Below are 11,551 nucleotides of genomic sequence, written 5' to 3' on the forward strand. Positions count from 1 at the left end.
ACGTTTCATAGTTGTTCAAGTGATTGCTTTTGCTACTTATCTTATATATCGGCTTCTGTCTGTTAGAATATTTATTTTTGTATGACATTTTCTGTTGCGCTGGCGTCGCCATTCTTATGAGATGTCATGAGCATCGAATTATACCTGATTTTTTATCCGCATATTTTATTTTTGAATGGTGCTATATGTTCGGTTCGTATATGGTTCGTACATTACTTTTTAGTTATTTATAATTATATGTAACATTTACTGTAAGCTACATACTATATCTACATACATTCCTTAAACTATCGTTTTTGTCTGTTGTCCGCTCGCTCAGGTGTATAGCAATAGGTTCGAACATTTTGTAAGTATACGAGACGTTTCGGATAGAAACGATCATGCCTTGACATTCAATTTATTTATATTCTTTTCTAGCTATATCGTCTATATATATATATATATATATATTATGTCTCTATCATTATTGTTGATGAGTTAGCTGTACAAGTTACAATGTCGCTTCGAGTCTGTCGAGACAGCCAAGTCTCTGTCGTCTCGACAGGCGCGATGCGGTTTCATATACAATTACATATTTTAGATATTCAATGTATGAATGTGCACAGGGCGTGAAGAAAAAATAAAAAAGCAATTCATTCATATTTGTATGAAGGAACTTTCTGACGCCTTGTGTTTATAGATATTGAAAAAATATGGCCATTCTAGACGGCGCTTGGTATGTGTTTTCAGTTGTTGCATCCCTTCTTACTGCCTTTTTTTATTAGATGGTTTTTCATTTAGGAATCCTGTGATATATTATTTGAAAAATATAGGTGTTTTTTTTCGTAAAACTTCTTATTGATTTTTTTAGCAAACTACAAAATAATATTAGCAGTAGGTGTCGTTTCAATGTTATTTTCTTATGTTTTATACATTACTCATATTGCCTCTATGATCTAGGAAAATCTGCGTGCGTGCTTGACATACATAATTGAATAAGGCAAAACAACTAATTAATTTCCAAAATATATCTCTATCTAAGTATGGAATACTATATTTACATATTATAAACGCAAATTTTCTTAGATCTTATCATTGCCAAATCAAAAATTCGTAAAATTCCATTTCATAGAACGTTGACACTAAGTACTATCGTTTCATGTTTTTGTTTTCATCATAAAGAATTTGTTTGTTAAAGTTTATAATTATAAACAACTTGTGGTATTATATTCATTGTATGATTTTAAATCATTTTCTTCTCTGTAGTGATATATCTTAGTTACATTTTATAACAATTGTTATTAGTTATATTTTGAAGTTTTATATTTTATTTATTCACATATAATTCGTCCATTATCTAGCCATCGTCATCATTGCAATGGATCATATAGTTGCAAATTTATTGTACTAAGACAAGACGGGTGCATTGACGTATTTATTGAAGCTAAATATGTTAAGAAAGAGCCCGGGGGTCGCAGGTTCGACTCCTGCTGGGAGCGAACAACGATATCCGTAAATTTATTTTTTTAAATATAATATTTATGTAAATGAATCCATGTTATCCCAGGTGCACAAAAATATTATGATTTCAGGGATTTCCATATAGCTAAATTGTGATTTACAGGTTGAGTCAATTTTAGCATGTTGTTGACTTAACTATTATTTAGAAAATAGATAAACAGCGGCATTTTTGACATAGTAAAACTTATCTGTGTAGATTTTGATAATATTTAAAATATCCTTATTACTAAAACTATATAAAAAATTGTGTATGTTTAAAATGCTGTTGAATATCTGGAATTTACTGTATTAGATAAACATGAGTGTTTTCACTTAAATGAATGGAAATTCCGAAATAATGTTTAATAATAACCAGGCGGGGGTCGTGGCGGGGCCGGGGCTCGCGAGGCGTCCTCTGAGGGTTCGCTGGCGGAGGCGACCCCCGACACGGACGAGTCAGGTGGCATGGGCGTGTCAGAGCACCGGCACCGCTCTAAGCGGAGGCACCACGTGCACGCGCAGCCCTCGCACCACCCCCCGGCGCACGAGCTGCAGCCTAAGGTATGTTTTTTTAAAGATGACACACTTGGTAATCGTTCAGAAATTACCTCGCATGTTAAAGGGGATTGAGGAGGTCGATGAAGTATGACGAGGGGTTGGACTGTCTAATAAATTTCGTCAAATTACAAAACATAATATCGGAATTGCTGTTTTAACCAGTAACGAGTTACTGGGGGATATAAAAAATGGCCGAAAATTGACATACGCTGTTAACCTGTTTCCTGTTTATAACACGATATGTTTATAACACATTTTACGAAACTGTTATTTTACTGGCTGTATAGGTTGGCTGTCTCGATTTTGGAGGATTTGAAAATTAACGGGATTAACCGTCGACTGTGTTTACACAGATCTAGAATATTTCAAGTTCATAGAATCATTGTCATTTTAGTATATTACGTTTTTTATTAATAAATAGTATATGTCAATCTAACAGTATAATTAAATTAATTAAATATAAATTTTGTTTGTATTGCAGCCCGGAGTCCAGGTTGCAGCGTTAGAAGTGCAAAATGTGAAACGTGCCATCAACAGATACGGAACATTACCGAAGGGCGCTCGCATCGGCGCGTTCCTCGAGTCGCTGCGGCAAAGCGGCGGCGCGGGCACGGTCGGCGCGGGTGGCGCGGTTGTGGGGGGCCCGCACCAGGACGAGGCACGCTCGCTGTCGCCGCGCACCGCGCGCGCGCAGCCGCACATGATCCGCTCAAATTCGTCCGGCGGCGTGACGGCGCCCGGCCCCGCGCCCTCGCCGGCTTCGCCCCGCGCAGCCCGCGCGCCACCGCCGCTGCGCTCGTTCACCGGCAGCCCCGCCAAGCCCCGCCCGCGGCTGGCCGAGCTGGAGTTCCCTCCGCCGCCGCCCGACCTGCCGCCGCCGCCCGTCGACGACGCGGCCCATCCCCCGCCGCCGCAACCGCCGCCACCGCCGCCCCCTGACACCGCCGATACCGAGGAGAAACCACAGAAACAGATCATGAAGGAGATGCTCGAGTTGAAACTGGTGGCGGAGATTAAGGAGCGCGCCGATAAAAAGAAACATAAACTGAAGGAATCTCCTCCGCCGAACGAAGTCATTGAAATGCAGACGTCGTTCGGTGACCCCGTCACCCGACTGGTGTCGGAGCTCTCAGAGAGTCTCAACATTGAAGCCTTGCGCAAAACTGAGAAAAAGGTGGAACCACCGAAACCTATTGATAATGGAAAAGATACCATTTCTCCTATTGATCTCAAAGCGAGTCTAAGGAAGACCTCGTTTAGTAGCAACGTTGAAAAGAAATCCGAATTAGACGGAAAAACTGATTTTAAATCGCAACTTAAGAAGGTTGACACAAATAAAATAAACAATGCCAGTAAAGATGTTGAAGAACCCGGTCGCTCCATAATTGATTTTAAAGCCCGATTGCGGAAAGTAGACGGCGGTACACCCGCCACTAATGGCACCGGCAAGAAAACCGAACAAAGTTCTCCTGACGACTCAAGGAAGGATGTGTCAAGCAAAAGCGACGATTCTGACAAGAAGCGTTCCGAAAGTGGATCAGTTGACACTAGCGGCGGAGACGACGAAGATAAACGACGAAGCACCGGAAGTATTAGCAGCCTTAAAAAGCTGTGGGAGAGTAAAGAAACCGATGAACGATTGAGTCCAAAGCTGAGGCTTAAAGGGGAAGAAAGTGAAGAAGGTTCCCCTGAAGAGAGGACCAGCTTCGGGCGTAGTGGTAGCGTGCAGCGTCGAGTAGAGGATAAGCCGGTTGTGGCCAATAAGCCGGCGGTCCGCGCTCGTCCGCTCGCCAAGACCGGTATATACGCGACCCCCCTCGCTCCCCCCACCGCTGATGATGATGATGCGCTGGCGGCGTTAAGAGCGTCATTGGAGTGGTGTACCAATGAGGTAAAGATGGTTTTATTTTTGCTTTCTATTATGATAAAGTGAAGTTTGTAAGTGATATAAAATTGCCTTATATTTAAAATAATTTATTTTGTGTGTATGTGTGTGTTATGGTCTTTACTTAGGTGCGTCTTGAAACTGAGCAATATCATAACGTAGCGTATATTAATACTATTTTGACAGTGATCAATGTTAATATATATTTATTTAGTACTATAACAATAAAATAGTTCAATTAAATCCCCTTTCAAATTACAAATTGATAACTTAATTTAAAACTAGCGGCCTGCCAGCGGCTTCGCCCGCTTGAACTACATGAATATTCATTTGATAAATAGAATTGACTGACAGTTATATGTGTTGATGTCAGTGACTAATTTAATTTACTCGTTCAGAAACATTTCAGAAACGTTTTTTAAGTGTCCCTCTATCCATTTCAATCAAAAATATTAAATGTACAGACAAAATATTTTTACTGTTTTATTATATATAGAGACTAGCGAACGCGCGCAGCTTCGCTTGCTTATTTAGGGGTGAATTCTAATAAACCATGAAACATGTGTTCAACGAAATATTTTTAAGAGTCTAAATTTCAAATTTTATAAAAATCGGTGGCGATTTAAAGATTTTTTCATACAAATTTTCAACCCCTTATTTGCACCCTTAGGGGAAGAATTCTAGAAAACCATGAAATATGTGTTCAATTAAACACTTTTAAGAGTCCTAATTTCAAATTTTATAAAAATTGGTACCGATATTAAAAAAAAATCTATACAAACTTTCAACCCCTTATTTGCACCCTTAGGGAGAGAATTCTAAAAAACGACGAAACACGTATTCAATTAAATACTTTTAAAGATCTAAATTTCGAATTTTATAAGAATCGGTGCCGATTTAATTTTTTTTCCATACAAACTTTCCACCCCTATTTCACCCTTTTAGGGTTAAAATTTTTCAAAATCCCTTAGTGGATGTCCAGATTACGAAAGTAAACATCTCTCCAAATTTCACCTTTCTACCATCAGCGGTTACGGCTGTGCGTACGTCTTACCTCAGTCAGTCAGTCAGGACAAGTCCTTTTATTTATATAGATAAGTAGGTAAACACATAAAAGTGATTTATCGAAAAAAAAAATATTAGTAAGGAAAACCAAATTTTAATAAGAAACAATTTTTCTTATTTACAAAAAAATTTGTCCTCAGGTACGCCGCGGTTGCGGTGGTAGCGGAGGCCGCGGCTCTCTATGGCGCCTCCAAACCTCCGAGCGCCTCGCCCGCCTCGGAGGAGCGTGCGCGACCGCCGCCGCCACCGCCCGCCTGCCTCCGCAGCTGCGAGTGCAGCTGAGAGCGGCGGCCGCTAGGTTAGAGGCAGAGGCGCGCGCTCTCGCCTCTCCAGCGCCCCACCACCACCACCTCGCTGACGGCGTGGAGCAGGCACTGAGGGACTTGGCTGCTATTGTGCATAGGTGGGTTTATATTGAAATTAGTGAAGGAGAATGCGCCAAAGGATTTGACTGCCGTCGTTTATAAATGAGTTTATTGTGATATTGGTCATAAATGGTTGGTGAGGCCAGTCGCGGCGCAGGGGCACAAAGTGTGACTGCAAACGCGACTGTTTGTGGGTTCGATGCCCACTCGAAATATTTATTTAAATTTATATTTCCATTTCTTCGCTATGTGTTATATTAAATTTAGTAGAATATTTTTATGTATGGAGGTCAGCTTTCAGGTCCCAGGTGGATTTATATAAAATTTGGTAGTAACCCGAGTAAGTAGTGAGACCGAGTTCAGGTACAAGTTAGGGACGAGGCTAGAAGCGGAAGGGGTGGAGCAGGCGATAAGAGATTGAGGTGTGAACATGCATAGGTGGCTTTACATTTAAGCTATAAATTGAACAATGCACAATTCATAATAAATTCAATTAGTTTATTTTATATCAGTGTATTCACTAATAATAATTTAAATATTACAGGTAAAAATGATGTAGCACCACGAAAGGATCACTCACTGCGTCACAGAGCCAGCCACGGATCCTCAGGGCGTACTGGAAATAAAACAAACATTGTAATACATACATCGTCAACTAAACGCGACGCGCTCTAATTATACATATATTATTAATACGTATTTTTCATAGATATAATTTAGTGTATATTATATATAAGTGTCGCGTATATAATTGACAATGTCAACGACTAACCAATTTGAACCTGATATGACTATTCCGCGCTGTTAGTACAAAATTTTACTATCATCTGTAAATTTTTTCATGATTTAAATGAATATAGATTTGATTATTATAATATTATAATGAATATATATGTATATTAATAATGAATGTATCTTTTTTTTATTTTTACAATTTCTTTAATGATAAAATTTGTATAAACAGTGCGGATTATTATATGAAGTGTAACATGGTTATAAGCTCGGTACTTGTTATATTTAAATACTTATATAAATGAACCAAAGATACAAAGGCTATGACGCCTTAATATTTTGGATTGAACCCACATTAACATCGATGTCGTTTGATTATCAAATACTCTCATTTAAGATATTAGATAGAATATGTATAATGTTTATTGATTGTTAGTACAAAAGCTGAAAACTTTATGAGTGTGTCACAAAGCGACGTGCACCAGTGTCTCTGTCTAGTGACTAGGGAACTGGTTCGCGAACAATCGCCTCAGTTAGTATGCATATTGACATCACGGTGTTATTTTCCTCTAAGAAAGACTGACCACTGCTTGCTCTTAATGGACCTTATTTGAAGACTAATTTGAAAATGGTCGTCAGTTAGCAGGTCGCCTCTTGACTCCTTGCCAAGTAGAAATGGCGGTTTCTATATAACTTCATCTTAAGTCGCAACAGCATATGTACTCAAATATTTAATTAATTATGAAAGAATATAGTAATCATATTGTTCAGTGCCAAATAATATTTTTATTCTATTCACCCACAATGATCCCCCATGTATCTCGTAGGTTGATCCCAGTACCGGTCGTTCCAATGCCGACATTGTACTGATCGGTTTTCCAATAGGTATTTAATATTTATCATTAGGCGCCCATCCAAAAATTACGTTACACGTTGTCCACGATCACGACGTTTAGGGGGTGGCAACAGGTCCACGAAGTCAAAGTCAAATGTGACCAGCTGTGGCAAGCCCAATGGGAGGAGGAGTCAAAATATATGAAATCCGTGTAAGGTAATTTTAAGATGGACCCTTAGTAGGCATTAGTTTACTAGTGCTAGTAGTGTAGGGAGACTCAGTAAGTAGTGAGTATTCTAGCGCCATGGAAGCTTCGGAAGGCGCCTTCGATGCTGTCTCTTCGCACCAGTGTACCGATTCCACCGCTGCCTCAAGCAGACGGAACTTCCCTTACTTCCCTTATTAGTAAACTATATACTGATTGATATATGATACTTTAGATTTGTAAGTATTCGATAATATTGAAGGAGTAGGAAGCAAACGACTCCGACGGACATTCCTCCCTTCGCTCTACTTAACTATATTGTATTATACTATAATATTAATCACCATTTAGCATTTAACTTTATTATGTATACATGAAATTATGTAAGACTTTCGATTCGGACCAATAAGTATCCATTTTGATTTTTTCGTTTGAACGATCGCGCCTTTGCGTTAAGACTGACGTTGAGATCGGTTCGATTCGGCCTATAAGTATATTATATAAAATTTATATATATATATATATATATATATATATGTGTGTGTATGTTTGTATGTATATATACAAAGTGTGTGATATCACCTCAGCACGCCTAACGGGCCGCATCTCCAAATTGTTTCCTTATTTTTCATTTCATTGTAAAACATACTTTTGGATATACAATGTTATTGTTTAAGTTAGCGTAGGTACTGTGATAAGGCGGCTTCTTTGATTGTGCTCAACTTATTGATTTTTTAATGTATGTATTTTTATCTTATTATCAAATTCTTAAGATTATTATCTTATATATATATTAAGACGAGGATCGGAGTCAATCAACAATTATCAAACCCATTATATTGGATGTTATTTAAGAATTTAACTGATATATGCTAGTCTTTATGATAATAAATGTATTACCTAAATAAGATTAATAAACATAATACGTAAGTTGTCTTGAATAGATTTGCGTACGGACTCTTCTTACTATTATATTGATTAATTTTTATTATATATGAATAAATATTTTGTATTAGACGGGTTCTCGGTAGTGATAGCTTACCGTTGGAGGGGAGGCCTGTATACATACATCGTGTGTTTATATATATATATATATATATATATATATATATATATATATATATATATATATATATATATATATATACACATTATAGTATTGCACTCTGGACTCAGTTGACGCGAGGCCCGACGGGTGGTTACAGCTCAATGAGGAACGAATTTATAGAGGGGAATGGAGGTGGGAGAGGGGCGCGATGGGTTCTTTGTAAAGCGTTCTTTTTGCTTAGATCTTAGGGGAGGTGTAAATATCACCCACATCATATGTTCATATAATTACTATACTATATTATACTAATTGGTATTTTATTTTAAACTTTGTTGTAATATTAAAATTTGGAGCCTTAATGACATTATATTATTATAATATATATATATTATAATATATATATATATATATATATATATATATATATATATATTATATTTACACATGTAATTTTTTTGAGTTACCTTAATTTTCAATTTAAATAATTCTGTCTTAATAGATTTCTAAAAACACAATCAAATGTACGTAACATTAGGCGGAGGACGCTTTACATTCTAGTCACGCGAGGTTGTTAGAAATGAACGAGGATTTGATATGAACTGCATTCAGAGTGTCGGGCATTCTTCTATTGTTTATGTCTATGTCTGTCCAATAATCAATAATAATGGAGCTGATTATGCTATATATATATATAATTTTTCATACTGTTTAATCAAATCTACTGCTGCTGTTAAAATAATGTGTTTATTATGCAATATGTGGACGTTTCGACCTCGCTTCAAATTTGTATATGCAGCTAGATATTTTGTATAGTGAATAATAATACCACCAACGCTTATATATTTTTATTTACCCTTGCCGGTGTGGGCGTGGGCGGGTCGATGTCGGTGAAGACACTAACCACTATACGTTTAACATCGACAGCGATATAATATTTTTTTTTTGTTAATTTATTTCTCCTAAATGTATTTAGTGTAATATGGTTTTTTTTTTATATAAACTTTTTATTTTAGTTCACTTAATGTTAGGAAAGTTATAAGCAATATAAAATAGTGATTTTAGAAGACATTGTCTCTTAAAAATAGTGTTGTGAAACTTGAGTTTGGTAACTTGTGACGTCATTTACCAGTGCTCTCTGCCTAATTAGTGGTATTCAAACGCTTGTGACTTTCTTAATATTAAATTACAGTTTATATTTTGATTTTAAATATATTATTTAGATTTATTGATTATTTGTTTGTTATTATCGGTGTCGATGTACTTATGCTTTACCAAGGCGTTTGCCATAAGTTGTAAATAACACATGTCGACGTCCCACCGCCCTACCTTCCTTTGATTTATAGTAAATAGAATCCCAAAGATAGACATTGATGTTTATAATCTGATGTCCAATTGTAATGGAATTAATAAAATGTTTTCTTTATGATATACAACTTTTATTTTGTACCTTTTTACAGTCGACGCCGCACAAGTTTATGTGACTATAAACGCGACTGGTTGTGGGTTCGGTGGCTCTGGTGTCCATGCAAAGCTCGGCGTTAAATGCCTCCAGAATTCGGCGGAAAATAGGGAACGGAGTGTTTTAACGCTAGGTCCCCTCGGTCTACCCTGCTGTGTGCGGGATACAACGTGAAGGTGATTTTTAAGTTGCAAATACTGTCGTGGCAAAAATTAAAGAATAATTATTATAACAATATTTTATTTAAAAAAGTGGTTTTACACATAACTGGACTTATATAAATTTTCAAATAATTAAACCTACGCCGCTAACATATAAAGACATTTTTCTCTGATCTGAGAGTTGGCGGTACATTCAGTATAGAACACAAGTAACAATAAATTATTATAATTAAAAGGACACAATTAAAATAACAGTTATCTTCCAATAAATCCATATTGAGTAAAAGAGCATCATACATTTATATCGTAAATGGTCCTATTTTTGATAAAATCGCTTAACAATCACTATAGTGTTATCAACATTAATTTAAATACATTAGAAATCTTATCTTAATCTTAATAAATCGAAATATAGGTTAATTTAATATATTTAATGAATATCTCTTAAAATGATGTATGTATATTTTAAGTGCTTCCTTCTTTTAAGTTAATTTAAAATTACATACAACATTCTGGTAGAATGAAAAAAATGTATTTAAAATTAAACTAAACTGCCTTATTTCCTTCCAGTACATTTCAGAAAATTTACTCTTATCCTAGAAGATAACCGTAATAAATATTAATTATCATTCATACCATCAAGGAGGAATGTTTAACATGAATAACTAAAACTATAACTTTCAATACATTAAGCTACGATACGACTTAGAAAGTGGGCACAATAATATTTGGTATATAATATAATAGCTTTACCATGTCAAATATATGGTCAACCGTTTAAAGTTTGTTATGGTAAAACTCAATGTTGAAGAACCCGCGGTCGGTGAGCTGGGGACGGTTGACGAGGAAGGGGCTCTACTATCGGCTCCACTAGCAAGGTGGAAAGCCTCTCGGGATTGGATTCAGGTTTCTCAGGATGAGGTTTCTCAGGAGGAGGTTTCTCAGTATCTGGTTTAGGATGAATAAATCGGCTTCCCGAATAATAATCGGTTTCCCCCAATGACTCCAGAATACGATGAAAATTGGGGAACTAGGTTCACTTTGCCTACCCTGCTGTTTTACGGGATACAGCGTGAAGCTGAAAGAAATCTATTACAAGGGCCGAAACAGGTTTCATGTTTAAAAATACTAACTTTACTGAGTTTAAATTAAAAAATGTTGACTGTTTTAGAAGACCCGTGTTATTTCTTGTTAGTCATCTCACATTCGTGTAAAATTATGATGAATTAAAAAATACGTAAAATTACATTAAATAATAAAATACTGAGAGAGAAAAAATACAGAATAGGAAAAAGACAGGAGAAAGAAATATCAAAATGATTATTAAAATAATATACGAGTATGCAACGGAACCTGCGCACCCAATATGACGCGTGACGTTAGGTGAAGAATTTTTCTCAATTAAAAATATATAGATGGCTGTGCAAAAAAACTGGATGTAAGGGCAATAGTTAAAAACCAATTTAAGCATTTCATTTGTTAATAACAATAGGAATTTGTTAATAATTAATAGTGAAAGTATTTTCTTCAGAAAGCATGCACTTTTAGCTCTAACAAATAAAAGCTTCAATAAAACCGGAGTTAAGAAAATTAGCAAAATTTAATCCCTCATATTTTTTAAAATACATATTAAAAAATATCTATTTTTGACACAGTCCGTGAAAAATACTTCAGCCAATTAAAAAAATGTCGGCATTTTTGTACCAAATCTGTCCGGTTTATTAAATGTCTCATTCTGGTAGGATATCATCATTGATAA

General features: G+C 36.2%; 1 protein-coding gene across 1 annotated transcript in view; it reads left to right on the forward strand.

The window, feature by feature from the left end:
- The window catches only part of Abl (tyrosine-protein kinase Abl), a 41,321-nt gene extending 31,723 nt beyond the window's left edge, over window positions 1-9,598 (forward strand). The window contains exons 12-15 of the mRNA XM_085205879.1: window positions 1,856-2,040; window positions 2,519-3,928; window positions 5,128-5,390; window positions 5,897-9,598. Coding sequence (XP_085062005.1) covers window positions 1,856-2,040; window positions 2,519-3,928; window positions 5,128-5,390; window positions 5,897-5,900 — 1,862 coding nt within the window. The 3' untranslated portion in view covers window positions 5,901-9,598. The remainder of the gene's footprint in view (window positions 1-1,855; window positions 2,041-2,518; window positions 3,929-5,127; window positions 5,391-5,896) is intronic.
- Window positions 9,599-11,551: the final 1,953 nt, after the last annotated feature.

This window comes from Heliconius melpomene, chromosome 21 (assembly GCF_056956725.1).
Source record: "Heliconius melpomene rosina isolate 202511_hmr_F chromosome 21, ASM5695672v1, whole genome shotgun sequence".
Lineage (NCBI taxonomy): Eukaryota > Metazoa > Arthropoda > Insecta > Lepidoptera > Nymphalidae > Heliconius > Heliconius melpomene.